General features: G+C 44.0%; 1 protein-coding gene across 2 annotated transcripts in view; it reads left to right on the top strand.

Annotated features, from left to right (window-relative positions):
- The first annotated feature begins 4470 nt into the window (after positions 1–4470).
- TDRP (testis development related protein) overlaps positions 4471–26580 on the top strand; it is a 31855-nt gene continuing 9745 nt past the window's right edge. Inside the window, exons 1-2 of one of the 2 annotated variants that reach the window (XM_054062374.1) lie at positions 4471–4816; positions 20186–20245. In XM_054062374.1, coding sequence (XP_053918349.1) covers positions 4709–4816; positions 20186–20245 — 168 coding nt within the window. In that variant the 5' untranslated portion in view covers positions 4471–4708. The remainder of the gene's footprint in view (positions 4817–20185; positions 20246–26580) is intronic. The other variant, XM_054062375.1, reaches the window with a different exon arrangement.

Here is a 26580-nt window from a genome sequence, read left to right as displayed (position 1 = left end):
GTGGCTCTTGTTCCCTGGGCTTGTTTCTGCTTAGAGCAGCAGCACGGCAGTTGAGTTCACTTCTGCACATCTTGCAAGGTTTTCAGGACGTGCAGCCACGGCAAGGTTAGTCTGCCAAATGAAGGGTGAGAGACCCTTCGTGTTAGAATCTGATTGTAGTACAAAAGAGTGAGAGATGTCAAAAACAGTAATAGGAATTTGAAAGGCAAACCAAGAGCTATTAGGGTAGATACAGTCCCTGAAACATCCCTGCATGGCAATACCCAAAGAGCCTGCAGCCTGGAGTCACCGAAGCTCACTGAAGCCAACAGAAGTCATGCAGTTACTTGCTATGACACAGGGGATCAACCCTTTACTGCTCTTTCCTACCTTTCCCATTTTTCTTTCTGTCTCCCAAGAGCTCAGTTTTGTCCGCCAAAAGAACTCCACTCTTTTCTTCCCTGCGTGAGAGCCTGGAGTAAAAGAGCAAAGGAGAAACAAGTTTTTCAGTAGCATAATATTTTTTGCCAGGTTATGAAGTGGCTGCTAAAATCTGGCTGTGCCATCAAAACAGCCCAGTCTTCCATGGGAGTCAGAGACAATGGCTGCATTTTCTGTTACTTCTCTCACTTTTTCCCCCCCCCTCCTCTGTTTGCATCTGCCCCTTAAGGCAGATGGGATCTGCGTTCAGAAGAAAAATTGTCAATTTTTCCTCCTAACGATACCTATAAAGATGTTTGTGATATTTTAAATGCCATCCAAGAAATTTCTCAAATGGGATTTCACAGCCTTCCCTTGCATACAACTTAGGGAAACACGACAACGCTATTGCTCGGAGGAAGAAACTTCATATTTAAGTGCTGTGTATTATTTTTCATCCTTGGCAGTTCCAGTCTGTGAATGTTAGCTTCTTACTCTGGAAAATTCTTTTGATTGGATGCATGTAATTCATATTAAAAGGAAATAATAAACTCGTAAGCTTAAAGTCTGTAGAACATATCAGCAAAACATAATATTCTTTTTAGAAGAACAAGAGATAGTGCTCAACCCTGCCTTGGGGTTACAAAAGAAAAAGACAAGTAGAAAATCTAGACTGAAATTCTCACCTCTCTGAAGTCAACAGGACTGATTTTCAGTGCCTGAAGTAAAGTCAGGGTTTCACACCAAAGTTCAAAATCTTAACAGAAAAACTAAGGAAAAAAAAAATTAAAAACTTAGTTAAAACTAAAAAAGACCAAAGGGATGTGGTTAATTTTATTTGTGTGTATTGGGGATGCTGTGTGGATTTCTTCATGAGACCAAAACTGAGCACAATCACATGTATTTGCAGGGCTTAAGCCTAATCGTAGAGCTGGTGTTTCAGATAACCATAAGAAAAATAGCATGAGGCAGGCACTGGATTAAAACTGTAGGGTCATGCGATGAATAATAACTTATGTGATCTTTTCAAGGGTCTAACTACACAACTCAAATGAAATCATTGTTTATCGCTTAGACTTACCCAAACCCCACCTTACTGTAAATTAGAAACATTCAGCTCTGCCTACTGGATATTTTTGTTTATAAATCTCAAGTAGGAGTGAGATGTTAAAGAACTAGTTATAGATTGACCCAGTCTTCTAGAGGAAAGCCGTGCTAAACCTGATCCATCTTAATAACGGAGAATTCCTTGTCTCCTCGTCTCTTGAGATTTGGTTAATATTAAAGCAAGATGTGGAAGGGAATCCTGTGCTTCACTTTTTAGTAGCTTCTAGTCTTGCAAGAGAAGGGGTTGAAAATGAGATAAAGAAGACTTTGTTTGGAAGCTTATTGGTAAAACTAAAGGCTCTTCCAGTCCTTCAAATACTTGTGCACTTGCTTTATGCACATCAATATCGTCTTACTGAGTTCATTTTCGAGACAGAGGGCTAAATATGCACTTAAGTAAATTCTATGCTTTCACGTTCAAGTGAAGTGAAGCGAATGTGTCTTTTGCGCAGTCAGGTCATAATTTATAGTTAGCATTCCTAAATCCTTACAGAAATCCTTAATCAGTACCAAAGTGAGATGATAGTTAAAACCACGATGCCTCTGACTTTAATCTTTATGGATAAGGATGTTTTCTGACAAAGTAGTGTTTTTTCGTTGATTTGTAAACCTTGAGTTTGTGGGTGTTCATCCACCACGGACGAGGAATTAAAGCAACCTCCCTCAAGCACGGGCAACTCACGGAGCCATCGGCCTGCAGGAGCTGGTGTTCCAACCCCGGCTGAGCCCTTTCCTGGATAAGCAGCTAGCAGGGCATCGCAGCCAAAAACACCCCGAGGAAAGCCTTGCTGCTGCCTAAGTGCTGCTGCTTGGTCCGTAAAGAGATCGGTGGGGCAGAGCAGGACTTGCACATCTGTCCGTGCTGCCTGAGGGATCCTTGAGGGTTATAACTTGTCACTAGACAAATCACGGTAATGTTAAGCAAACAGAACAATTGAAAAAAAAGGCTTTTTAGAATGCTTCATATTAGAATCATAGAATGGTTTGGGTTCGAGTGGCATTGAAGATCATCCAGTTCCACTCCCTGCCATGGGCAGGGACGCCTCCCACTAGATTAGGGTACTCAAAGGCTTGTCCAACCTGGCCTTGAACACCTCCAGGGATGGGAAATCCACACCTTCTCTTGGCAACCTGGGCCAATGTCTCACCACCCTCAAAGTAAAACATTCCTTCCTAATATCTAAGAGAAATCTCCCCTCTTTCGGCTTAAAGCCACGATCCGTCACCCTTTCACTGTAGACCTTGATAAAGAGCCTCACTCCAGATTTCCTGTAGCCCCTTTCAGTACTGGAAGCTGCTCCAAGGTCTCCCTGGAATGTTATCTTCTTCAGGCTGAACAACCCAAACTCTCTCAGCCTGTCCTCAAATGGGAGATGCTGCAAGCCTTGGATCATCTCCATGGTCTCTTCTGGACTTGCTCCAACAGATCCGTGCCCTTCCTATACTGCGGTTCTTTTGACATTTGACCCTAACTTACAGTTCAGAACAATGGGTAAATGCGTGCCTGAGTGGGCGGGTTTAGGGAAAAGTAAACTAAGGCACACATTTGAAAAGAAGAAGACCAGAAGGCCAATCGTGTCCCAGTCTGCATCAAAAGAAGCATGGCCAGAAGAGCGAGGGAGGGGATTCTGCCCCTCTATTCCTACCTTGTGAGATCTTACCTGGAGTATTGTGTCCAGTCACATATCACACAATCCTCAACATAAAAAGGAGATGGAGCTGCTGGAATGGGTCCAGAGGAGGCTACAAAGATGATCCGAGGGCTGGAGCACCTTCCATACGAGGACAGGCTGAGAGAGTTGGGGTTGTTCAGCCTGGAGAAGGCTCCAAGGAGACCTTAGAGCGACTTTCCAGTACCTGAAGGGACTACAGGAAAGCTGGGGAGGGACTTCTTACAAGGGCATGGAGTGACAAGATGAGGGGGAATGGCTTCAAATTGGAAGGGGGAAAATTCAGATTAGACATTGAGAAGAATTTCTTCAGCATGAGGGTGGTGAGGCCCTGGCCCAGGTTGTCCAGGGAAGCTGTGGCTGCCCCATCCCTGGAGGGGTTCAAGGCCAGGTTGGATGGGCCTTGGGCAGCCTGAGCCAGTGGGAGGTGTCATTGGAACTGGATGGGCTTTGAGGTCCCTTCCAACCCAACCCATTCCATGATTCTTTGTTGCCCAACATTGGCAGAGGACTCTTGCTTTCTAAAACTCGAAAATGAGTTTTGGGAGAGTTTATTGGCTGCATTGTGGGTCTCAGCAGAGGAGGTCATGCCTCCTGCACCCACACCCTCCACTCTTCTGGGTGCACCTTGTCCTGGGGACCCTCCTGTGCCAGGGCAGGGATGGGGGCTCTGCAGCAGCCATGGGCGATGCCCCACCGGTCGCCATGGTAGTGGGAAGCCCCGCCCCCTGCTTTCCATGGCCCCGCCTCCCCATAGTTCCTGTCATATAACCCCGCCCATCAACCATGGCCCCACCCACCCACGACCACGCCCCCTCCCTTGGCTCCTCCCCATGCTCCCCTCCTCATGGCCCCGCCCCATGTGACGGCTCCGCAGTGACTCCTGCGTGGCCCCACCCCTTTCATTAGCCCCGCCCCCTCCGAGGACCACACCCCCTTTAGTGACCCCCGCCCCTCTCTATAGCCCTGCCCCATTCTCAGGCCACGCCCCTCCCTGTGAACCCATCCCCGTGGCTCCACCCCTTCCCTGGCCACGCCCCTTCCCCATGACCCCGCCCATTCAGCGTCACCCTCGCCGTGGCCACGCCCCCTTTCACATCGCCACGCCTCCTCCCGCTGACCCCGTCTCATCGCTCCACCCCTTTCTGTGGTTCCACCCCTTAATGAGACCCCGCCCCTTCCCCGTAGCCCCGCCCCTTCCCTGATCACGCATAATCTCCCTGGCGTCAAGACCACGCCCCCTCGTCCCAGAGCCCCGCCCCCTACCCTAACCCCGCCCCCTCCCAGGCCCCGCCCCGCCAAGATGGCGGGTGCGGTGGGGCGCGGCGGCAGGTGAGCAGCGGCGCCCCCGCCCCCTGCCCGCCCCACAGCCGCCGGGGGCTCCCGGTGCCGCCCGGCATCTCCCCGCCCCGCCCTGCCTCCCTGCCCGCCTCCCTCCCCGGGAGCCCCCGGCGGGGTGACAGCCCAGCCCAGGCGGGGAGGCAGCGCCCGCCGGGACGCAGCGAGGCGGGAGCCGTTTTTCCCCCCCCGCCATGTGGAAGCTCAACAAGAGCAGTAAAGTTCTGCTGGACGATTCGCCCGAGGACGAGGAGACGCGGCCCCGCGGGGCTCCCCCGCCCGCCGCCTTCGCTGCCCCCCAGGTACGAGCGGGGACCCGGGGAGGGGCCTGAGGATATGCTCCCCCCTCTGCTCCCCCCGATCCCAGCTCTGCTCCCTGCCCAGCTACCCCTCTACCCCTGCTCTTAGCTCTGCTCCCCCTGCACCCCCAGGTCGGCTCCATCCACTGCCTGCTCTGCTCCCTCACCCGCCTGTTTTTGTCCCCCAGCTCTGCTCTCCGTGCTCTGCCCCCCCGACCCCCACATGGTCGGCCCTCCCCGCTCCGTGCTCTGCTCCCCCAGCTGTGCTGTGTCCCCCCTCCTTTCCTCCGGCTCTGGTCCCCCTGCTCTGCTCCCAGCTCTGCTCCCTACGGAGCTCCCACTGCTCTTAGCTCTCCTCCCCCTGCACCCCCAGCCCAGCTCCATCCACTTACTGCTCTGCTCTCCCCGCTCCTTGATTTTGTGCCCTGCTGTGCTCCCCCCTTCTGGCCTGGCTCAGCTCTCCTCGCACCCCCAGCCCGGCTCCATCGACTGCCTGTTCTGTGTCCTCACCCACCTGTTTTTGTCCCGAAGCTCTGCCCCCTCCCCCCGCTTCTCTCCCGGCTCTGATCCCCACTTCTCCTCCAGCTCTGCTCCCCTCGCACCCCCAGCCTGTCTCCATCTGCTTCCATCCCTGCTCCCCTCGCTCCCTGTTTCTGTCTCCCAGCTCTGCTCCCCCCTCTCCCTTGTCTCCCAGCTCTGCTCCCCTTGTCTCCCGGCTCTGCTTCCCCCTCTCCCTTCTCTCCCGGCTCTGCTTCCCCCTCTCCCTTCTCTCCCGGCTCTGCTTCCCCCTCTCCCTTCTCTCCCGGCTCTGCTTCCCCCTCTCCCTTGTCTCCCGGCTCTGCTCCCCCCCCCTCCCTTGTCTCCCGGCTCTGCTCCCCTTGTCTCCCGGCTCTGCTCCCCTTGTCTCCCGGCTCTGCTCCCCTTGTCTCCCGGCTCTGCTCTCCCCTCTCCCTTGTCTCCCGGCTCTGCTCCCCCTCTCCCTTGTCTCCCGGCTCTGCTCCCCCCTCTCCCTTCTCTCCCGGCTCTGCTCCCCCCTCTCCCTTCTCTCCCGGCTCTGCTCCCCCCTCTCCCTTCTCTCCCGGCTCTGCTCCCCCCTCTCCCTTCTCTCCCGGCTCTGCTCCCCCCTCTCCCTTCTCTCCCGGCTCTGCTCCCCCCTCTCCCTTCTCTCCCGGCTCTGCTCCCCCCTCTCCCTTCTCTCCCGGCTCTGCTCCCCCCCTCCCTTCTCTCCCAGCTCTCCTCCCCTTGTCTCCCAGCTCTGCTCCCCCCTCTCCCTTCTCTCCCAGCTCTACACCCCCTCTCTCATCCCCCCTTCCCCCTTTTTCCCGACTCCCCCCCGTCCCCTCTGCTCGGCTCTCTCCCTTCCCGGCTCTCTGCTCTCCAGCAGCGATGAGTAATCACTTTTCCCACTCCGAGATGTGCTTCAGGCTGGAGAAAGGGGTGTTCACGCCAGCCATGTGGCTGTCACACGTCTTTTTTGGGGTGCTGACTGGTCTATCCCCCCGTTCCCCTCCTCCAGCAATCTCTCCCCCTCTGTTCCACTCTCCTGAGACCCATCCTGGAGTCATAGAATCATAGGATAGTTTGGGTTGGAGGAGACCTTAAAGATCATCCAGTTCCAACCCCCTGCCATGGGCAGGGATACCTCCCACTGGATCAGTCCTGTGTCCATTTCCAGCGTCCCCAACATAAAAGGGATATGGAGCTGTTGGAACGGGTCCAGAGGAGGCCACGGAGATGATCAGAGGGCTGGAGCACCTCTGCTAGGAGGACATGGTGAGAGAGTTGGGGTTGTCCAGCCCGGAGAAGAGCTCGAGGGAGACCTTAAAGCGACCTTCCAGTGCCTGAAGGGAGCTCCAGGAAAGCTGGGGAGGGACTGTTTACAAAGAGTGAGAGAGAATAGCTTTAAATGGGAAGGGGAAAGATTTGGATTATACATTGGGAAGAGGTCTTCATGCTGAGTGTGGTAAGACACTGGAACAGGTTGCACAGGGAAGCTGTGGATGCCTCAAGTGTTCAAGGCCAAGTTGGATGGGCAGCCTGGTCCAGTGCGAGGTGTCCCTGCTCATGGCAGAGGGCTTGGAACTGGGTGATCTTTAATTCCGTTCCAACCCAAACCATTCTAAGAATCCTGGGATTTGCTGTCTTTCATTCCAGTGGCTTTATGCCTGAGGATGTTTTCTCTCCCAGCCCTGGGCAGGGGCACTGCAACCCACCTGTTAGGGTGAAGCTCAGCCCATTAAACAGTTATTTGTAAGGACATAATCTTCATTTGCAGATGTGTGAGCCTTTAGCAGGATTGCTTTTACTGTAGTTTCTACCGCAGTTGGTTATCTTTAAGTAGCCGCTATCTTACTTGAAAGCTCTCATTGTTAAATGATAAGTTAAATGCCAGCAGTGACCTTCTCAAAGTACTGATTGCTTAACTAATGCAACCTGAAAGGAAGGGTATCAGTTGAGTGTCTGGCAAAACAAATAAAAGAATGTTTGTTGACTTACTTTCAAAAACTCGATAACAGTTGGGCGTGGATCCAGCTCAGAAGCCTGTTCTGCTGGCCCATACTGCTTCGTTGCTGAACTGATCTTCAGTTGCCACCGAAGACCTGTAGAAGTTGTTCCAGAGCTTGTGGGAGACCTGCTTATCTAAAAGCAAGCCCTTGGCCAGGGCTGCAAATTGTTGAGGTTTGTACTCAAAAGAAGGCACAGAACTCCACCCAACTTGCCGCCCTATGGCTGTCTTGCTGGAAGAGCTGGAGTATATCTGGATAATCTGCCTTCTTTGTCGGTTGACTAACTGCTAAGGGTTGTTAACATGCGTGGCTACTGCTGAAGAGTAGCCTCTCCCAATCACAGCAGTTATTCCCTCCATCTTCCAGTAGCCAGAATCACCAGTCCGCTCCCCAGTTCAGCCTTGCCTTTTCCCTTTCCCTGCTCAGTGAACAGAAGAGCCCTTGCTACGTGTTTGACAGCAGCTGTGGAGGTGCCTATGGATGATTAGGATCTCCTGCCAGAGGGGAAGAGCAGATACTAGTTCTGGAGACCCCTTTCAAGGGTTAAAGAGGGATTATAGGGATGGAGGCAACCTGAAGCTTCTGTCATACAACATCTAACCTCTCCCTCCTACAGTTCCTATCCTCAGGTAATGGCTTCAGCTATCCATAGCCCTCGTAGGCTTGCTTACCTCTTGAGACCCTCTTGGAGCACAAAAGGTCACCAAAAGCTCATAGTAAATCCGACTTGCGATTCAGTGCTTCTCTTTCTCTACCACAAATGATCCAACCCCCCTCTGAGGCTTCTGACCTTCGTCTCCCAGGCAGATGATGATTCTTCAGACTTACATCCTGACAAGTCTCCCATTTTTTTCATTCTCTACTTTAGCAACAGAGTTTGTTTGTTTTTATGGCCTTTTGTCTGTCATGTCCGATTGTCTTTACTATCCTGGGCTTCTGTTCCAGTAGCAGCGGTCTCAAATTATAATGTTGATGACAGTGATTTCTGGTGCAAATGGTTTGCTATTTTCATCAATTTTAAGAAAATTCTTTCCCAGCTCTAGAGTGCCTATTACCAGTAGCACTGGAATAAAGGATGGTTTTCTGGTATTGGAGGTGGCAGGGGCAAAATAAATTGTTCTAAGGCGCTAAATGAAATATTCTTGGAGATACAGGATTCAGAGAAGTAAGCGTGGCTTGACACAGAAACTGGAGCAAAGAGCTATGGGTTGTTTTGGCTGTTAAAATCAAGAAAACTTTACATCTCGGGGGGAAAAAATACCCAACCTCCCCCCAAAACATTTAAATGAAGTAATTTTAGGGTTTATGTTTAATTAAATGAAGGATAGATTATATGGAAAACTGAACAGCTGATTAACATTGTAATTCTCATGATCTATCAGAGGCAGGTTCTAAATCAGCCATAGGTATGGAATGTCTAAAACTTGGCTTACGCTGATGTCAAGAAGAAAGCGTGAGGTAATCGAAGGTGCTTGTTAAGCTTGTTACAGCTGATCTGGTTCAAGGACCTTGCTTTTAGTCTTTAGCACTTTTGATGTTTCCTCAGAACCTGGTTTTGCTCCCAATAATCTGATTGCAAGGGAGTGAAATTCAGTAATGTGTAGGGGGCTTTTGGGGGGAATGAACTGCGCATCACTGCTGCTGCATCCAGGCTGTCATTGCCCAAAGCCCTGACTTTGCAGGACAGTACCACCACCAGGGCTTTAAGGAGTTACAGGGGCAGTTTTTGTGGTACCTTAGCTGTGCATGAGAAAGTCTCCAGTCTTCCTCAGCCTCTGCTCCATTTAAGTTGTTTTGGTACAGCCTGCTCAAGCTGTGAATGAAGGGTCACCTCATCAAGAAGAGGAGAATTCAGGACTTCCCTAATTTTTTTTTTGTGTTGTGGGCCAAAATCTAGATAATTTGAGTTCTTTTTTAGTAAATTAAGACCATTAGATTTCATGGATAAGTTTATTCTTAGATTTAATTTCCTCTGGATTCTTTTCTGATATGTCATTTGATAAAAGAGAAGACAAACTGTCGGCATCGTATTTTGACTTTGATTTGTGATGCATCGTATTTTGACTTTGATTTATGATGCGTTGTTTTCCCCAACAACTATCTTTCGTATTTATTTTCATTTTTAAGGGGCAAGCCGGAAGAAAATCCTTAAGCTTCAACCATTCGTGCTATAAATAATGCTGAAACTTCTTACTTCAAAGCAAAGAAACTGGTAGTCACATCTGTGTTATTAAAACAGACCAGGTTGAAAGTGTTCCAGTGTAATGAAACCTTGATGCTATATATTGTTTCTTCAAAGCTGAGAAAGAATGAAGGAATTCTTACTTTGTGCAACCTAGGAATTAGGACATTGCAGGAGCAGACAGCAACAAAGAATTAGGCTACTATAATTTAAAAAAAAAAACCACCCCAAAACTCTTATTACTTTACAGAATTTTTAATCATCCTATTTAGATGTGGAAGCCTGGTCAGGGTTTAGTCAAGCAGACCTTTGAATTTGTAGTAGTTCATAGTTCTTAAATAGAAAAGCTTAGTTTGATCTAAAAAGAGAAATTTTGACAGTTCTGGTTTTGTGGAATACAGAATGGTTTGATTTTGTTCCAGGGGAGAACAAAAACAAATATCAGAACATGAAAATTGCAGTGGGTGGGAATTGTCAGCCTCTGGCCACCTTTTAGCAGAAGTTTCTTGTAGATGTATTTAAATGTAAAATGCTTTTTACATTCAAGTACTTTGAATTGTTAACACTTATCTCAGGAAACACCTTACTATTTTAAATAAGAAAGACAAGTAGATTTTGAAACAGCACTTGTGTAAATAAATGTGTGGATTATTGTATGGGTTTTTTTAGATCAGACAGTTTTAGACCGAATCTTAGAAGTTAATTTTAAATTATGCTTTGAAGCATAAATACTTGTAATTTATACGATGAAGGTGCTCTGTTGGCTAAAGTTACAGTTAATACTTGAAGGCAACCTAACACATGTAAACAATGCACATGCATAAAATGTGCTTTTTTGTCTCTCTCAAAATATGCTAAAAATGTACAGTAATGGATGCCAAGCTTGCATTCAGTTTGAAATCTAGTCATTATGTTTCAAACGGTAGTTATATTTTTGGAAAGGGAAAAATGTTGGGTTTTGACTTGTGGAAGGCAATGCTTTGGCAGTCGTGCTGAAGTTCTCCTTGGTCCAAGCCCGCTGTCGTCTAACGAGTCTTCAGAGATGTCAATGCTGTGTCAATACTGCATGTAACTCTGACGTAAAGCGGCGCTTCACTTCAAAATCCATCTATATATTAGGGTAGTGGATGGGTTTCAGGCTGACCTATATTATCTGCTGCAACTTATCTTTCCTCCAAAAATATTTCAGATCCTTAGCCTTGATCTGTTCTCCCCGATGGCACTTTTTTGTTATGCTTAAAGGGAAAATGTGCAAACCCATGTTTTGTGCTGAATGTAGTTTTGATTGAGTCACTGGATGTATTAAAGTTGGCTGCACAGATTTTTTAGTTATCTGTTTTAATGAAGATGTTTAAGTCTCTGGTACAATTTTAATACTGGCTTTCATCTCGGAATGGGGCGAACTCAGACAGGCCCTGCAGGAATGGGTGGGAGCTGAGCAGCATTTATGTTCTTTCTGTTTATACATTGAGTAAGGGTATTTTTTAATTAAAAAATAAAGCAGTGTTAATCCAGCTAATGCCTTCCCTTCACTTTCTAGCCATTTCAGCCTGTCTCAGGCTTTGCTTGCAGTACTCTTTTAATTCCTTCATACCTTCTCCTCTCTGCTAGCTTGTTTTTTTCCTTTCATCAGGGTTGTTCTTGTGATATTTTGGTGACATTTTCCTGGCTAAAATCCATCACCTGTATTCTGTCATCATTCTTGAACATTAGATTGTGGGACTGACAGCGAAGACTCTCCCAAGCCCTTCCTTAGCTTGCCTTTCTTGCTTTTCCTCCTTCTTGTCACATTCATCCTTCAGCGGCTTCTTGAGTGGGTCCTTCTCACAATGAGGTTCTTTCTCACAATCTTTTTGGAGCTCACTGGGCTGATGCTGTCTTTTGGGGCTTTAGGCTTTCTTTTTTTAATCCCTTTCATTTCTGAGCTGCTTCACTTTCTGATTTACACTGTCATCTTTACTCAGCTGACCCAGATCATCTGATCATCTGATCTGGGTCAGCTGTATAAAGATGACAGTGTAAATCATGTAAATTGTGTAAATGGTGTAAATGACTGCTTCTCACCTCTTACCCCTCTCTGTTGGTTTATTCTGACTCTCAGAAGTCCTACAAAGAACATATTGTCTGGTTGGTCTCCCAATGTAGACAACATCGGTATCTGTTTCTTGATTGTCAGTGGTTTTTATCTGTTGTGCAAAAGGGAGTTTGTGTCGGATACCATGCTGACACTTCCTCACTGAAGTCTCTGTCTGCTTTTTCTTTTAAATTATTATTTTCCTTTCTGTCTAGGCAGCTGAAATCCTTGTGCAGACCCTCACTTCCCATCCTGATGGTGATGATTTCCTCTGCAGCTTCTAATACCTTTGCTGTGTTCCACCATCCCCTGCTCCCTGCAAACCCCATTGCCGATATTAGTCTTGCTTGTGGCATAAAGTTTAAGTCCTCCTCATCCTTTGGTTTCCGTTTCTTCAGCTGGCTTCCCTTTGTGTCAGGACATTTACAATTAAATCTCTGTCCTTGCTTTCAAGGTTTTTCTTAGTACATCCCCTTCCTCTCCCCTATTTGTCATTTTTATCACTTTTATTTTTCCTTGAGCCAGTCCTGCTTTACCAGCTCCAGTTGTCTTGGTTTGCCAGCAGCCTTGTTTGTCTTCCTCACCTCCAACCCAGTACAGAACTATCCCCTTTCACTGATCCACAAAACCACTACCTTCTCCTCCACATCACTGTTTGAGATCCACTTTCCTTAAGTCGCATCTTCACGAGGTTTTGCGAGGTGTCTGGAGCGATGCTCTCCTAGCAGTGCTGGTTTTGCTACCATTAATATGCGAACTAAAGTATAGTGCTTTTTGAGAAAGAATTAATCATAGAATCATAGGATAATTCGGGTTGGAAGGGACCTCAAAGATCATCTAGTTCCACCCCGTGCCATGGGCAGGGACACGTCCCCCTAGATCAGGCTGCCCAGTCATTTAAGCTGTTTAATTCTGTACTGGTAAAATAGATTTCTGGTTTTTTTCCGTTGCTTTTATAGAAGCTATTTGCCATATTGTGTGAGGACATCCATAACGTAAGCAGAGTTATTGGAAGTTAACTGGACATTTTATCAGATACACTATCTTTCAGCTCTGTCATCATCAGAGGTATCTTTCCAATAAGGTTCTTTGTGAGGAGCTCCAGGATGGGGCTGTGTGCGTACCCCAAGTGCTGATAAAAGCCACCTGTCGAAAGGAAGTGGTGAATGTGCTGGTGAACACTGTAACCAAAAATAATGTGTTCAACCTGCTTTGTGGAAACAGTGCTATGAAAATATTGCCATTACTCATGCAAGAGCTTTTTTAAAGATATGTAATTTAATTGGAAACACTATGAATAAAAACTGTACGTCAGCTACTGTCAATTAGCATCTATTGTCTTGTTTTATTTGGATTATAAAAAAGCAAATACGAACTGTTAGCATGGAGATGTTCTTAAAAATAATGTACAGGCTTTCCAGTCAGAAGTTTCATCAAAATTGAAAACTTGAGTGGAATATTGGAATTGTCGTGGCAGTGAAGTCAAATTGATTATTTGACCTTCTGGTTTTGTTTCAGCTTTGACACTGATGGCATTTGATCTTAACAAATACAGCTGGTTTGATTCCTTGAAGTGTATTTAAAAAATTACAAAACGGGCAAAACTAAATTGTTGATAAGCTGAGTTTTTTTCTAATATTTTTAAGGTGTTTAATCTTGAATAATGCACTTCAAAATATATTTCAGACAAGGAAAGTCGGACTAATATATATTATAACTACTTACTGTGGAGATGCACAGTGTGTGAACAGTTGATAGAATGACCTCATGTACTGATGTAAAACCTGATGGCACAGGAATTTGGTGGTCTAATGTTTCTGTAATGCCAATAAAATGCAGAACTACAGAAGTATACTAATGTAAATACATTCTGAAATTAATCTTCTCCAGTAAGTTAGGACATTTCTATCAATTGACAGTAAAAATATGAAAATAGAGATTCTGTTTTAAAACGTAAGGGAATATGAAGAAATAACTGAATGAAACGGAATTTGTGGAAGTGCTAAACATGTTCTTGACAGCTGTGGATGCTGGAGGAAAGAACATCATCTTAATTTTAATTTACTCAATATTCATAATAATTTGAAAGGCGAAAAACATAGGAAAACTATTTTTTATCTTCTGTTGGTCTGATTACTAGGTAGGTACAAAAGGCTGGGACCTAGAACATGGAAGCATTTTTATATACATTGGCTGGTTCTAAAGTCAGCAGACTGAAAGAAGTTCTTCTAGAAATGATGATGAATTGTATTTTAGAAGCATGTTTTAAGATTAGCATTTGCTACTAAATATATCCCGACATGAAGATATAATTCTTTAACATTCTTAGATTTTTATATTTTCCTTTTCTTTATGGACAAGGTATTTTCAGTCTTACTGAAGACTGGCAGAAGAAACTTGCAGGATAGGAAGCACTGTCACTATTTAATCACAACGCCATTTAAAATGGTTTATTGTCATATTGTAGATATTTTTCTAAGAGTAGTGAGCTATCTGGTATGGAAAAGGATTTTTTATAGAAGAGAAAAATGAGTTTAAAGTGCTGAATTACTGTTGAGCATGAACAGGCTCCAGAAATGCCTAGGTTATTATTTTTCATTGGTGATATTAATAGGAAATTTTCAATTTACACTGCCTGCCCAGATGGTTGGTCTGGTTCAATCACTTGCTTTAGGGACGCACAAATGGAAGACTGAGCTCCATCGGTAGATGAAATATGGACAAGACTAATGAAATGATCTTGATCTCCATCTGGGCTGCCTCTGCCAGAAAGAAGCAGAGGCAATTCACGATTCAGCATGGGAGTTACGTCTGCAGAACACGTAGCCTGTGTCGCTGAAGGAAGCTATGTATGACTGAGTAATGCAGTCTTTATTTATTGAAATTGCAGTCCTTGTTTTCCTTAAAGGGCATTTTCAGTTTCACGTGAGTGTTCAGGTACAGTTCAGCTTTATTTTTCAGCTACGTTAAAAAAAAAATGTTGAAAATAGTATGGTTGTTTTGGTGCCCATTTGCATTTGAGCCCTGCTAGCTCGATTTCATGACTCTGAGAGAATGTATCACAGAATCATAGAATAGTTTGGGTTGGAAGGGACCTTAAAGATTATCCAGTTCCACCCCCCTGCCGTGGGCAGGGACACCTCCCACTGGCTCAGGCTGCCCAAGGCCCATCCAACCTGGCCTGGAACACCTCCAGGGATGGGGCAGCCACAGCTTCCCTGGGCAACCTGGGCCAGGGCCTTTCAGCCCTCATCATGAAGAATTTCTTCCCAATGTCTAATCTAAATGTTCCCCCTTCCAATTTAAAGCCATTCCCCCTCGTCCTGTCTCTCCATACCTTTGTAAACAGCCCCTCCCCAGCTTTCTTGTAGCCCCTTCAGGTGCTGGAAGCTGCTATAAGGTCTCCTCGGAGCCTTGTCTTCTCCAGGCTGAACAACCCCAACTCTCTCAGCCTGTCCTCATAGAATTGTCCTCCACATACTGAATTTTTCCAGGTGTGTGTTATAGGTGTGGCAAAGAAAACGGGCCCCAATGCCTCTGATTTTCTGCTGATGACTTTCTTCATACCTCAGTTTGGGTGCATTTAGCGTTGGTTTTTGATTGAGGTCAAAAATTTTATAAGCAGAGTAACTTAAGCATTAATAATCAGCTTTAGCCTTGTTTGTTTTGTTTGATGTTATAGCAAGATCCTACTCAAACTGGAGGAAACTGGGTTTTTTTTAGCTGTATTTCAGGATGATGGTCTAAGGGTGTGATCTCCGAATCCATGCTGACTGTTTCTGGTCAGGCTGTGTATATATAGTTATTCAACTGTTGGGTTTGTAATCAGCGTTTTGGGAATCTTTCCAACTTCAGAGGTTAACTTTCAGGTTTGTGATTTCCTGAGTGATTTTTAAATATTGTTCTTAACCTTTCCCTCTCCTGTCACTAAATTATTTAATGGGGATTGTGAAATGCTAGGAGTTGTGTTTAATTCCACGCTGGAGTATATCTCTGGAGGTGCTGTTTGTTTGGATCTTTTTTTCCACTTAAATTACATATTTGTGGTTCATTTGCACTTAACTGGTGTGATAACCTAGACTAGAAATTACATTCAGGCCTTGATGAGATGTGGTGGTAGGCAGAGGGGATGCAGTAGGTCAGTAGGAGAATGAGAATTTACACCAAAAGGACCTATTCTTTTAAGAATAGCTTGTTTACACTTATGTGTGCTTGGCTTTGACAGCTTAGTGTGTGTACAATAGGAAAGTTCTGCAACTGGGTAGAGAAAATCAATAATATACCATTTTATGTACTAGAGCAAAAGAAGGGCATGTGGGGTGAGATGATGCTCTTATTTGCCTTAACTCTCTGATGTCCAGCGTGCCTCATCTTGGCCTGAATTATGAAAGTGAATGATCTAAAGAGGCTAATTAATTACTTTACCACAAAGGAAGCTGAGGGAAGTAGATTACAATTTTGATCTCTGTACAAAAAGGTTTGTGTGCTGGATGAATTAATCCCTTGAGTACCTTATGGTTTGCAGTATGTCCAACAAAAGGGCACTTGTTTCCTTATGAAAACACACTGAGCATACCAGCCTTCCCCTGCCAGAACTGGAAGGCTATTCAGGTTGCTGATCAGCATTTCCCAGTAGTGTTAGCATTCAGTTGCCTCTTAGTTAACAAATACTATACCATGGTCCATTTTTTAATTTCAAATTGAAGCAAAAACTGAATTGTAACTGTAAACTGCCCAGGTTTAAATACACAGGAATAATTTCTGTGTTCAGTATCAGCATGTGTTATGAAACATGATAAAGAAAGCCTGTCTTCACTCTTTACATGTAAATAACTGTACAGTATCTTATCCACTAAGGAAAATAGGAAAACCCCAATCATAGGCTCTCCGTGATCTCTGAATGGTAATGAAAGTACCCCTGAATCAGAAGAGGGGGTACTAACGTGTATAACTGAAAAACAGCGGTTATCCCGTGGGTAACAAGTGAAGATAGATTGTGTATGACTTCTCATCTTTTCTCCTTGGCTCTCGCCGGTAGTGACACTGATGTCCTCCTTTTCCTCTGTCTGTCATTTTTTAAATTCACAACCCATCCAAACTGCACAGTGCGCTGTTCCCTCCCCGTGATGTGGGACAAAGCTGGTTCTGAATCCCCACACGTGCTCCTCCTGTGCTCTCTTCTCACCATGGGGGTGTTTGTCTCCTTCTCTTTGCTCTCCCTAGTGATGGATTTGTGGCTGCCCCATCCTTGGAGGTGTTCAAGGCCAGGTTGGATGGGGCCTTGGGCAGCCTGATCTAGTAGGACGTGTCGCTAGCCATGGCAGGGGCATTGGAACTGGGTGATCTTCAAGGTCCCTTCCAACCCAATCTGTTCTATGATTCTGTGAAATCTAGTCTCTTTGAGACTGCTGGATTCAAACCTACTGGCTAGTTTCAATCAAGAGTTACTGCGAGCACATGGGATGTGTGGATGGACATCACAGGCGCACCACAGTTGTCCAGGTGTCCTTTTCTTAGGTAGTGTGTCTTAAAAGGGTACTATGGATAGTTAGAGTCATAGAACCATTTAGGTTGGAAAAGACCCTTAAGGTCATCAAGTCTAACCATGAACTTAACACTGCCAAGTCCACTAAACCGTGTCCTTAAGTGTCATATCTACATGTCTTTTAAATATCTTCAGGGACGATGACTCAACCGTTTCCCTGAACAGCCTGTTCACATGCTTGATGGCCTTTTGCTGAAGAAATTCCTAATAACCCATCTAAACCTCACCTGGCACAACTTGAGGCCATTGCCTCTTGTCCTGTTGCTTATTAGTTGGGAGAAGAGACTGATACTTGCCTTGCTACAACCTCCCTTCAGGAAGCTATAGAGAGTGATAGGGTCTTCCACCCCCAAAATATGTATTTTAGTTTTTGGATTCTCACCAGTTGCTTTCTCAAGGGTTTTGTATCTTTTAATGTTTGTGGTTTGTATCTTTTAACTTCCTGTTGTTTTCTCACCATTAGCCTCCTCTGCATGAGCATAGTTACTGCAAACTGCTGTCTCATCCTGCCTGAGGTAGCACCTTTTATGTTTCTGAGTAGTAGCCTTGTATTAACACAGAAACACAGCCCTAGCTGTGAAAGAAGACTTTGAAAGAAGCAAATAAATACCCTTTGCCTACTGTTTATTGTGAATTACATCATTTATCAACAGTGGTATTTATCAACAGTGGTATTAACATTTTATTATACTGACTCTCTCTCACATGAGATGTTCATTTCATCTCTCCGTTTTCCCCCTACAACTTGGATTGCGAAAGTTGCTTTGTGCTCTTGCTGCTTCATTTTCTAGCTTTCTAGATGCTGTATGCCTTCATGTTTCCACCTTTTCTCTGAAGTAGAACGTTAAGTTTCTTTATACACTTCTATATTTTTATTATCTTTATTAAGATATTTGGAGAGCTGGAAGAATTAAAATGAGAGGTGTTATTTCTAGGGAAGGTACTAACAGCGTCTTGTTTTTTCTGGAGACAAGAACTAGAAATTGTTGGTTGTTGAAACTGGTAGCTCTGCCAGCTCTGGATGCCTGAGATAATTTCTCTTCTTCCCATTCTTCTCCTTGAGGCTTTTCTAGTCCTAGTTATGTTCTTTTTTTTTTTTCTTTTTGGTAAAATTTTGGATAAATCAGATGAAGTTTCACTAGCTCATACTCTGTGTCCAAGCAGAAATGCCATTGTGTTAGCTCTAAGGCTTGGAAACCTCACCTAAAAGTTTGATTGCTGAGAGTGTTGAGGAGAAACAAGGAAACTTGTGAAATGGTATGTGTGGCATTTCCATTTAAAACATTGCCAATGATTCTCTTCAAGAAAAGAAAATAAAGAGAAAGAAAGGTAAAGTAATTGGATTTCATTTCAATCTTTGCTATGTCATTTTTAGTATACCATCTACAATGGTATCCTCCTGCGTTAAAGACAGCTAACGGAAATCTAGAAGTTATTTAACTTGTTAAGATCCACAGGAAGTAATAATCTCATTTTGGATGATAGTAGGAGTTCCTGACTGTGTTCTGCCTCAACAAGTAAAGCTATCAGTCTACAAATCTATTTTAACATGGAGTTATTATTGAACTATGGTGTGATGGTCTTCATACTGGTTCTAGAAATGCTCTTAACATCATCCTTGCCCCTTGTATAATACAAAGTATTGCCTATAAAGTAAGTGGAAATATTAGTAGGCAAATAAATAAAGATAAATATTTAAAAATAATAAAAAATAACTATAACAAAAAAATGCATGGGATTTGAAGGTGGTCTCTCAAAATGAAGTTGGCCCCCCACATGACTAGAAATACCTAAGGCTTCTACTGCCAGTTTTCTCGCCTCTTTCTGATGCTGTTAGCAAAACGAAGGCAGTCTTTGGTACTGTGTAGGAGCTGGAATGCTGTGTGTTTTCTGCGTCTTGGGAAACGTGCTCGTGGAGTTGCTCGATAGGCTTAATTTTTGCTTTAGGGTAAAAAGCATATCAGCTCCTTAGCGTTTTCTTAGTTGAAAAAGAAGTTGATGAATTTGATTTTGAAACAATATCTGGATTACGTGAGCAAAGAATGGACCAAAGTGAATACAGGTGATTCTGTGAAACTGCCAATTCAAAGACACTTTCCACAAACCATTCTCTTCTAATTTGTTTTCTTGGAATTGGAGTTAAAAAATTTAATTTATAGGTAGCTGTGCTTCTTTTGTACTCAAGGACTGTTTGTATGTGGAGTTACATATAGGGCAAAAGAAAAAAAAAGTAACATTTTTCTCATTAAAACATATACTGAAGAGAGTTAAAATGACATAATTCCTGTAGGTTACCCTCCACCTTCTATGTGTTGCTTTGGCCTCTAAAGTGCTCCCAACACTGATCTGGGTTGTCCTGTCTGGGGTGTTGAAGGCAAGGTTGGATGAGGCTTTGAGCAACCTGGCCTAGTGGGAGGTGTCCCTGCCCATGGATGATCTGTAAGGTCTCTTCCAACCCAAACCATTCTAGGAGAGTAACACGATGGCCTTCACGTATGAATATGGTCAGAAATGCTACCCTACCCTACTGAATTACCTCCACTAGCATCTTCAGTACTCTGTTTTTCTTCAGAAATTTCTGGTTATATATGGAGGGGGAAGCAATGTGGGCAAAGTCTGCTTTGAAGAAGGGAAATGTAATGATTTTTAATGTGAAGGAGGAATTAATCTTGAGACATTCGTCTCCCCCAGCCTACGGACACTGCATAGACCATCGCCTAGTGTGATATTCAGAAAATCAACGTATATCCAAAAAAAAACTACAGACACAATTATTAAGATTCAAATTACATTTTAAATTGGCAATTTTGGTTCTGTAAAGGTTTGGTTTAGTTTTTTTACATTTGATGCAGCATTTTCTATCACTCCCAAGTGCAGTTTTGTTCACATTTCTTATTTTAGTATTGGCATTTGTTTAGTTTTGCATCGTGATTGTTTTGTTGATTTTTCTTTTATGATGGGCTGAATAGAATAAAAGCATTTATGAATACTTTAAAATGTGTCACTGCTAATTGTCAAACCAAAACTGACTGTGGGCCTTTTATCTTTATCCTTTTTTTTTGAGAATAAAGACCAGTTTCTTCATGATGAAGTTTCATCTTCAGTGTCACAACTTGCAACAAAGGTAAATACCTGTTCTTTGGAAGTGTAATGTTTCATAGCATACGTATTTCAGTCAATATATGTTGGGAAGTCACCTGTTTTCATGTACAGCCTCATTAAGGATATTAATATAATTCATTGGCCATTTTATAGTTACTTATGGTCCTTGGTCAGGGGATTCTTATTAATGAAGTAATTTTAGCAGCGCAGTATTAGTTAGAAAGCTGCCTTATTTCCTTTCATTAATGGGGAGGAGAAGGTGTCAATTGTTTTTCTTCCACGTGATAGAATCGTAGAATTGGTTGGAAAAGACCTTTGAGATCATCAAGTCAAACCATACCTGTTGGTACTACTGAACCAGATCCCTGAGCCCCTCATCTCCCCATCTTTTAAATCCCTTCAGGGACGGGGACTCCACCGCCTCCCTGGGCAGCCTCTGCCAGTGCCCGAGAACCCTTGTGAAGAAATTCTTCCTGATGACCAATCAGAACCTGCCCTGGTGAAACTTGAGGCATTTTCCTCTCATCCTATCACCTATCTGAGACCTGATCTGGAATACTGTGTCCAGTTCTGGAATCCTCAACGTGAGAAGGATACGGAGCTGTTGGAACGGGTTCAGAGGAGGCTACAAAACGTGATCGGAGAGCTGGAGCACCTCCCATAGGAGGACAGACTGAGAGTTGAGGTTGTTCAGCCTGGAGAAGAGAAGGCTCTGAGGAGACCTTATAGTGACCCTCCAGTACCTGAAGTGGCTACAGGAAAGCTGGAGAGGGGCTGTTCATAAAGGCTTGTGGGGATAGAACGAGGGGCAATGGATATAAACTGGAGAGGGGAAGATTTAGACTGGACATTAGGAAGAATTTCTTCACTATGAGGGTGGTGAGACACTAGCCCAGGTTGTCCAGGGAAGCTGTGGCTGCCCTGTCCCTGGAGGGGTTCAAGGCCAGGTTGGATGGGCCTTGGGCAGCCTGAGCCAGTGGGAGGTGTCCCTGCCCATGGCAGGGGGGTTTGGAACAAGATGATCTTTAAGGTCCCTTCCAACCCAAACTGTTCTATGATTCTGTCACTTGGGGAGAAGAGACCAACACCCATCTCTCCATAACCTCCTTTCAGGCAGTTGTAGACAGTGATAAGGTCTCCCTTCAGTCTCCTTTTCTCCAGGCTAAACAACCCCAGGTCCCTCAGCCGCTCCTCGTAAGACTTGTTCTCCAGCCCCTTCACCAGCTTTTGTTGCTCTTCTCTGGATGTGCTTCAGCCCCTCAATGTCTTTCTTGTAGTGAGGGGCCCAAAACTGAACCCGGGATTCAAGGTGCAACCTCAAGTGCAGGGGGACGATCGCTTCCCTGGTCCTGCTGGCAACGCTGGTTCTGATACAGGCCAGGGTGCTTAAAACATAAAATAAGAACTCACAGTAGTAACTGAAGTTACTGAAGTGTAACTTCAGTAGTAACTGAAATCTAAGGAAGCGCCAAATTTTAGCTGTGACCGGTGATAAAAACACGGAAAGGGACTTTGGTTATTTATCCTGTTCTCTGTAGCTCATCTGGCTCTCTTACCACAAGAAGTTAAGGTCTTTATCTTGTATCTCTTTCAGAAAAGAAGTTTAGGCATACAAGTTTTGGGTTTTTTTTTTACCTTGATATGTGTCCAGGAATCTTTTTTAATATTTTTAAAATACATTAGCAGAAGATGAAAGAACTTAGAAGTTGTTATGATACACTAGAGCTTGTTTTGAAATTCCATAGGTATAGAAAAACCCATTTTAAAACAGGTTCATTAGTGCAATAGGATACTTTACATTAATATGTATAAACTGAACATCTGTCTCTTCTTTTTGTTCTACTTCAGACGGAGCATGATTTTCACTGAAAGTAGAAGTCAGATTGTACTATACTTTTTTCTGCTTTTTAGAAGAAATGTATTCTTTTTGAGGAAAACATAAATTTCTGTTTATTCTGTGCCATGTCGTGAGCGTTTAGGGAAAGAATCTTAAAGTTCATCTAGTTTACATTGAAACACTTTTGTCCATTACTTAGTCATTCAGGAAGACTTGCTAAGTGTGTGTTTTGACTGTGTTTTTATAAAAAGAAATCCACCAGGCAAACCACTGTGCTGCAGTATTTTTGTATTTTAAAGTAAAGCCCTCTTGTCTTCGATGTGGTGAAAAAAAGCACCTTATCCTTCTCATGTACCTTTTCTTTATTGTTTTTTCTGAAAGCACTTCTATGTTTTGTTTGGTCTTCTTGAAAGCTGTCAGTACAGTGATATTCCTGAAGTTCCAAAATCTTTTATATATTAATAGAAGGCTGGTAAATTATCTATGTGGCCTTTTCAGTATGCACGTGTCACAAATAAAACAGTCTCCATGTTGAAGCAGTATGGTGAAGAACAGCATTCTTGAAGAAAAGGGCAATGGATGAAGGGTATGACTGCCATTTAGGGTCTCTTAAAGCCTGAGTTTTGAGACATTCCTGATGTCCATTTGCAGAAGAACGCCTTTGACCGAAGTTTTGAGGTACAAAAATGGGTGCAAATTCTAAAGGCTGGAGGTGTAGGTTAGAAAATGGTGTTTTGTTTCCGCTCACACGAACTGCAATGCTGAATCTCTCCACTTCCCTCTTCACAGCTTTCCAAAGATGCAAGTGTAGCTGGTCAAAAAGCCTTGAGACATCTCAAAGTGAGGAACTGTGAACCCTCTAGTGGTGCTCTGTGAAATGCAGAAATCTGTGTTCATGTTGTACCTGGCCCTTTGTCCTCTGCAAAGCTCATCTTGAGGGTCTCACCCAAGTTCTGAGCTTCTGAGTTAAAAGTATAGCAGAGACTTCATTTACATTTGTTAGTAGGCTGGCTTTTGAAAAGAGACAAAGAGTTTTGAGAAACAAATCGTTTTAATAACAAAATTGGAGATGTTGTAACAGTCTGGTAGGACCAAATCCTGGAGTTCCAGCTCAAATGTGCCGTAGAATAGAATTGTTGGTCTGCACAGCAGCAGTTGGTTGAGTTGAGAAATTCTCCCCCCACCCCCAACCACAACATTTTGATACCTGGAAGACAAATTTGGAGGGGGGTGTGTGTTTTTTTTTCACTTTGTTATTTGAGTTCTTGCATGTGATTAACAGGTTTCATATGAAGCAGGAACAACACTTCTTTACACTTCTTTAATTAAGGCTGATTGGCATTTTTTATTATAAAACACTTAGTTGTAACTTTATTGAACTGTAAAGTACTTCCATGGATAATTACATCTCTGAGTTTTTATTTTAGGGTATTTTTTTTTTCAGGAGGAGAAAGGAGGGAAGCTGTAGAACAAACAGTTGTTTCTTCTCCATCAAGGAAGAGAGAAAACCACGTTATTTTTGATTTCATGTATAAAAAAATTGTGCCAGTGTTTTGTGGAATGCTTCTACTTTGGAGGGGTTTGATTTACCTGTTGTCAATCCTCTGTGAAAATATTTGTGAAGGGTCTGCTTAAACTTAGCCAAAATATAAATTTCTGGAAATCTCATTTCATACCTGCTGGGCAGTGACTTTTAAGGGATTAACTGCTTAACTACGCAATGGCACTGAACGTGCTGATTCTCACTGCAGGTATACAGCAAGAATCCCCTGTAATTGCTCTTTTTGGTTGCTAAGACTCTTGTCATGTGTCTTCTTGTAGCCCGCAGAGAGTGATTTCTGTGCTCCAGAGCCCTGCTGGCCAGGCAGTTGGGAAGCAGAAAAGTCTAATCAGAATATATCGAAAGTACTTTTACCTGTTAATAAAGCAATATCCTTTTAGAGTCAGGAGTAATAGGTATATATGACACCATCCTCTCGGGTAAGCTTAGGAAGTGTCGGTTAGGTGAGTGGATGGTGAGGTGGATTGAGAACTGGCTGGATGGCAGAGCTCAGAGGGTTGTCTGGTTCCCCAGGGGGTCAGTACATGGCCCAGTTTTGTTTGACATATTCATCAATGACCTCGTTGAGGGGACAGAGTGTACCCTCAGCAAGTTTGTTGATGGCACAAATGGGCAAGAGCAGCTGATAATACCAAAAGACTGTGATGCCATTGGCCACTCTCGCTGCCAGTGAGACCTGGAAGGCTGGGCAGAGAAGAGCGTGATAAAGCTTGACTAAGGGAATGGTAAGAGTTCTGTACCAAGAGGGAAATAAGCTTTTACCAGTACTGGTTAGGGATTGGCTGGCTGGAAAGCAGCTCTGTGTAGGAGGACCTGGGAGTCCTGGTAGACAACAAGTTGCTGATGAGACAGCAGTGTGCCCTTGTGGCCAAGAAGGCCAATGGTATCTGGGATGCATTAATAAGAACGTTACCAGGAGGTTGAGGGAGGTTATCTTCCCCCTCTACTCTGCCCTAGTGAGGCCTTATCTGGAGTACTGTGCCCAGTTCTGGGCTCCCCAGCTTAAGAAAGACAAGGAACTACTGGAGAGAGTCTAGAAGAGGGCCACAAAGATTATTAGGGGACTGGAGCATCTCTTTTATGAGGAAAGTCTAAGAGACCCAGGTCTGTTTATCCTGGAGAAGAGAAGTCTGAGAGAGGGGACCTTATCAATGCAATTATATAAATATCTAAAGGGTGGGTGTCAAGAGGATGAGGCCAGATTTTTTCAGCAGTGCTCAGTGACAGGACGAAGGGCCATTGGCCCTTGTCCTGTCATTGGGCGCAAACTGGAGCACAAGCTGTTCCACCTGAGCATGAGGAAAAACTTTTCTGTGAGGGTGACAGAGCCCTGGGACAGGTTGCCCAGGGAGGCTGTGGAGTCTCCTTCTCTGGAGATATCCAGAACCTGCTTGGACGTGCTCCTGTGCTGTAGGTGAACCTGCTTTAGCAGGGGAGTTGGACTAGATGGTCTCCAGAGGTCCCTTCCAACCCCTTCCATTCTATGATTCTGTAATATTTGAACATACTTGAATCTCTTGCTTTGAAATGTCAACTGTTTGACTGGTATCTCAAGTGTCCCAAACCCTTGCTGTTTCTCTTTGACTTGATTGAGTGCTGTACTTTCTTCCCCTACCATAATGTGTTAAGGTATAATAAATATGTCCATCTGATGGATGGATTTAACTACTTTAGTTAAATTTACACATAGTCTTCCTCCTTAGTGTATGTTTATCTATATCTACATGCTTTTTTTGTGCAATGTACTTATTTTTCTTCTACGACTGATCTACTTCATTAGTTTATACTCGACTGTTAGTATTCTGGGTTTGTTGCCTTCTAGCCTAATTTTTCATGAACATTCTTGCCCTGTAGTAGAGCTCTAATGATGAACTACCTACCTTTTATAATGAAATTACTTGAAAAGTCATCTTATTGTTGCTTTACTGTTTCCCACTAGACTCTTTGATTATTCATGTCTTGCTTGTTGCCTGTTCACCTAGTATGGGAAGCTGAGAGTCATGGAAATGATGAGAATTTGTTGATGTGGTGGAAAATTATATCCCTGGAGTCTTCATTTTGGTAATAATTCCTCTCAGTTTTGTTGGAGACTTCCAGTTGAAGAGGAACCGTCCCTTTCTGGGGCACTTTATAAAGTTAACTGTCAGTAGACATTTGTTCCCTGTTTTGTCTAAAGAAAGAAAAATCATAGTCAACATATGAAATTTTTATACAGTAATAATATAGGTAACGAAGCAGAAAGCCCTTATTGTAAGGGTTGAGTTTAAATAGTGGAGCTTAGGAGGTGAGTTTGGGGAAGCCACACTGTGTGTACAAAGCTTTATGTATGGAACAAAGTAGATGATGACTGCAACATTCAGATGGTGTTTGCACTAATATAGTAGTTACTGCCACAAAAATGTGCTGTTGCTCCTAACTTCCACATTCTTTGGTGACTGATATTGTTTAATGAGCTGGTTCTTCTGCAAAAAATGAGTTGGGTTTCTTTTGCTTTAGTGAGTTCAACTGGTTTTCCACAGCATTGCACAGGTACAAAACCACCGTGCGAGGAAGGCAGTAAAAATGTGAGCAGGCAGTGGACTAGGTGGAACTTTTACAGTACCAGTGTCTGATAAAACAGATCTGCCACCTTGTGAGGCTTCTTAGACTATAGGAGGAAATTCTTGACCATGAGGGTGGTGAGGCCCTGGCCCAGGTTACCCAGAGAAGTTGTGGCTGCCCCATCCCTGGAGATGTTCAAGGCCAGGTTGGATGGGCTTTGAGCAACCTGAGCCAGTGGGAGGTGTCCCTGCCCATGGTAGGGGATTGGAACTGGATGGGCTTTAAGGTTCTTTCCAACCTAAACCATTCTATGTTTATTATTATCATTAACCTGAAGTTTTGACTGAATCCCTGGTTCTGTTCTAGTGGTTTCAAATCAGCTTTGATTTTCAAAGGTCACCTCTTCGAAGGTCAAGAA

This window comes from Cuculus canorus, chromosome 3 (assembly GCF_017976375.1).
Source record: "Cuculus canorus isolate bCucCan1 chromosome 3, bCucCan1.pri, whole genome shotgun sequence".
NCBI lineage: Eukaryota > Metazoa > Chordata > Aves > Cuculiformes > Cuculidae > Cuculus > Cuculus canorus.
This window is presented reverse-complemented; position numbering and strand designations above follow the sequence as displayed.